The 2,560-nt window shown below is 37.2% G+C and overlaps 1 protein-coding gene across 1 annotated transcript; it reads right to left on the reverse strand.

Annotated features, from left to right (window-relative positions):
• Window positions 1-338: 338 nt before the first annotated feature.
• Window positions 339-1,421, reverse strand: LOC108715097 (probable DNA double-strand break repair Rad50 ATPase). The gene has a single exon (XM_018259930.2). It carries the CDS (start codon window positions 1,387-1,389, stop codon window positions 589-591), a length of 801 nt encoding a protein of 266 aa, XP_018115419.1. The 5' UTR covers window positions 1,390-1,421; the 3' UTR covers window positions 339-588.
• Between the last annotated feature and the right edge of the window lie 1,139 nt (window positions 1,422-2,560).

The raw sequence follows: 2,560 nt of genomic DNA on the forward strand, positions 1-2,560 counted from the left end.
GAAGCGACCAAAGGGAGCTGAAGAGAATTCCACCGAAGTGAAAAGAAGGGCACTCTAGGCAACCTGTCCAGCAACCTCGCTCCCCCCATGTGTGTGTGCACAAGCACACTGACCTTGAGGGGGGCAGTTATGATTTCCAAAAACACAAGTCACAAGTGCAGTATTCAAAGTGTCATTTTGGATGCAGTTCACCATGGTTTACAATACAGCGTTGCTTTCCAATGATTCTAGTGTTACTGAAGAGATCTGTGTAAGACAGTTGCCCCAGATCAATGCAACTGACTGTGCGTCTTTTGACAAATTGGAAGCTATTACACTAAAAAAGAATTTCGGTCCAGTTTGTTTTATTTTCAGTGAGGCATCCAATGAAAGCCATGCATGCAATGACCCTATTCATTTTTGTGCAAATAAATGAGTCTTTATACTTACAGTTGTAATACAGTTCCATAGACCACAATATTAATTTGAATGTGCATTATGTTATAAGTAAAAGAAAGGCTTAAAAATACAAAATATGTACATATGCTTTTTAATATTACTAACTATACTTATTCCAAAATGTTATCATTGCATCACCCATGGTTGGGTCTAACTGTGTGCTGTGCTTAAGTATGGCTTATGTGTGCTTCTGTCTGTAGTAGCTGAATGGTTTGGAGGGTCCAGAGAGATCTTCCTCCTCGCTTGAAATGATTGTGAACTTGGTGTGTCCCGGGGTATCCGCTTAATACTGCTTTGCATGCTGACAGGGATGGAAGTTGTGGTCTGCACAGAGCGATTAACATGCTGCTTAGCCTCATCAATAGATTTTTTCAGAATAATATAGGCCTTTTCAAACTCATCCCTTTCTCTTTGGCTGTCCTGTAGAAGCTGTGATGTGTGATGGTTTTCATTTTGCAGCTCTTGCAGTTTTCTCTCTGAGTTCTGCAGTTGTTTCTCTACTTCCGCTTTCTGCTTTTGGGTCTGAGTTATAACAGGGATCATTGCTTTGAGTTGCACAGAAAGTGCACCATTGTCCTCTTTCAGTCGAGAGCACTGTTCCTCCTTTTCCTGCAACTCTTTGATGACATCTTTGGTCATTTTACCTTTGAACTTTGGGTTCCCTTCCAGACCTAAATCTAAACGCAGCTTCTTGACAGTTCTGTGTAATGCTTTGCTTTCATTAGTTACCTCTTTTAGCTTGGTTTTCAGTTCTTGTATCTGGGAACGTGCAGTGATTTCAAGCCGGTTTAACTTGTCCCGAGCTAATTCCTCTCTGCGATATGCTTCATCTCTTTCCTTTTGACACTTCTGTAGAAACCTGCTTATTTCATATGATGTTGTGTAGGGCTTTGCCAGAGAGTATCTTGGCAGGTCTGGAAGACTAGCTTCTGAAGAGGTTCTGAAAAACATATATATATATACATATGCTTACATTCAGCTTTTGAGGTTGTGTCCCTCTAAATCTACAGTGCCTACCACAGTTGAATTTATATTATACTTTTAAACAGTGTGCAGCACAATCTTATATATCTGTCTATCTATATATATATATATATATATATATATATATATATATATATATATATATATATATATATATATATATATATATATATATATATAGATATATATATATATATATCTATATATATATATAAATATATTGCAATATATTTAAGCTGTCCAACTACGTCAAAGTCATCCCATATCTGGCCAGTCCTACACTCAATTTTCATCTGATTCATTAAGAATTCAATCGCTTAATTATACATTTTACAAAGGGACTAAGTTTTACCTGCAACTTACTAGCTGCTTTCAAAGTAAAACTCCCAAACTTGGCTGCCCTTTTATTAGACACCAGTGGGATCACCTGACTATAGTTGGGAAGGGTGGGAGCTACAACAAGGAGCTGGTCACTGCTCCTGTATAACTATAACAAACAAGGGAAAGTTGTGCTCACCACTAATTTTTAAAAACATTGGCCGGGGGTGCACAACTTTCCCTTGTTTGTTATAGTTCTACAGGAGCAGTGACCAGCTCCTTGTTGTAGCTCCCACCCTTCCCAACTATAGTCAGGTGATCCCACTGGTGTCTAATAAAAGGGCAGCCAAGTTTGGGAGTTTTACTTTGAAAGCAGCTAGTAAGTTGCAGGTAAAACTTAGTCCCTTTGTAAAATGTATAATTAAGCAATTTAATTCTTAATGAATCAGATGAAAATTGAACGTAGAACTGGCCAGATATGGGATGACTTTGACGTAGTTGGCCAGCTTAAATATATTGCAATATATGGACAAGCAATCCCTGTTTTGTTTAAAGGGTAAGGCATTTTTCAGTAGCAGTATGCACAAAATGTTATATTGATAAGGGGTTGAGTGCAGAGGACCTCTTGTATTTGCCTATATGTATTTTGTGGTCACAGCCTCATTGAACCCCTGCCTAATGTTTTTAAAAATTAGTGGTGAGCACAACTTTCCCTTGTCCATTTTGAACTATATATATATATATATATATATATATATATATATATATATATATATATATATATATATATATGTGTGTGGCTCTCACAACATATGGTTGT

The sequence above is a fragment of the Xenopus laevis genome, chromosome 4S, assembly GCF_017654675.1.
Source record: "Xenopus laevis strain J_2021 chromosome 4S, Xenopus_laevis_v10.1, whole genome shotgun sequence".
NCBI classification, from domain to species: Eukaryota; Metazoa; Chordata; class Amphibia; order Anura; family Pipidae; genus Xenopus; species Xenopus laevis.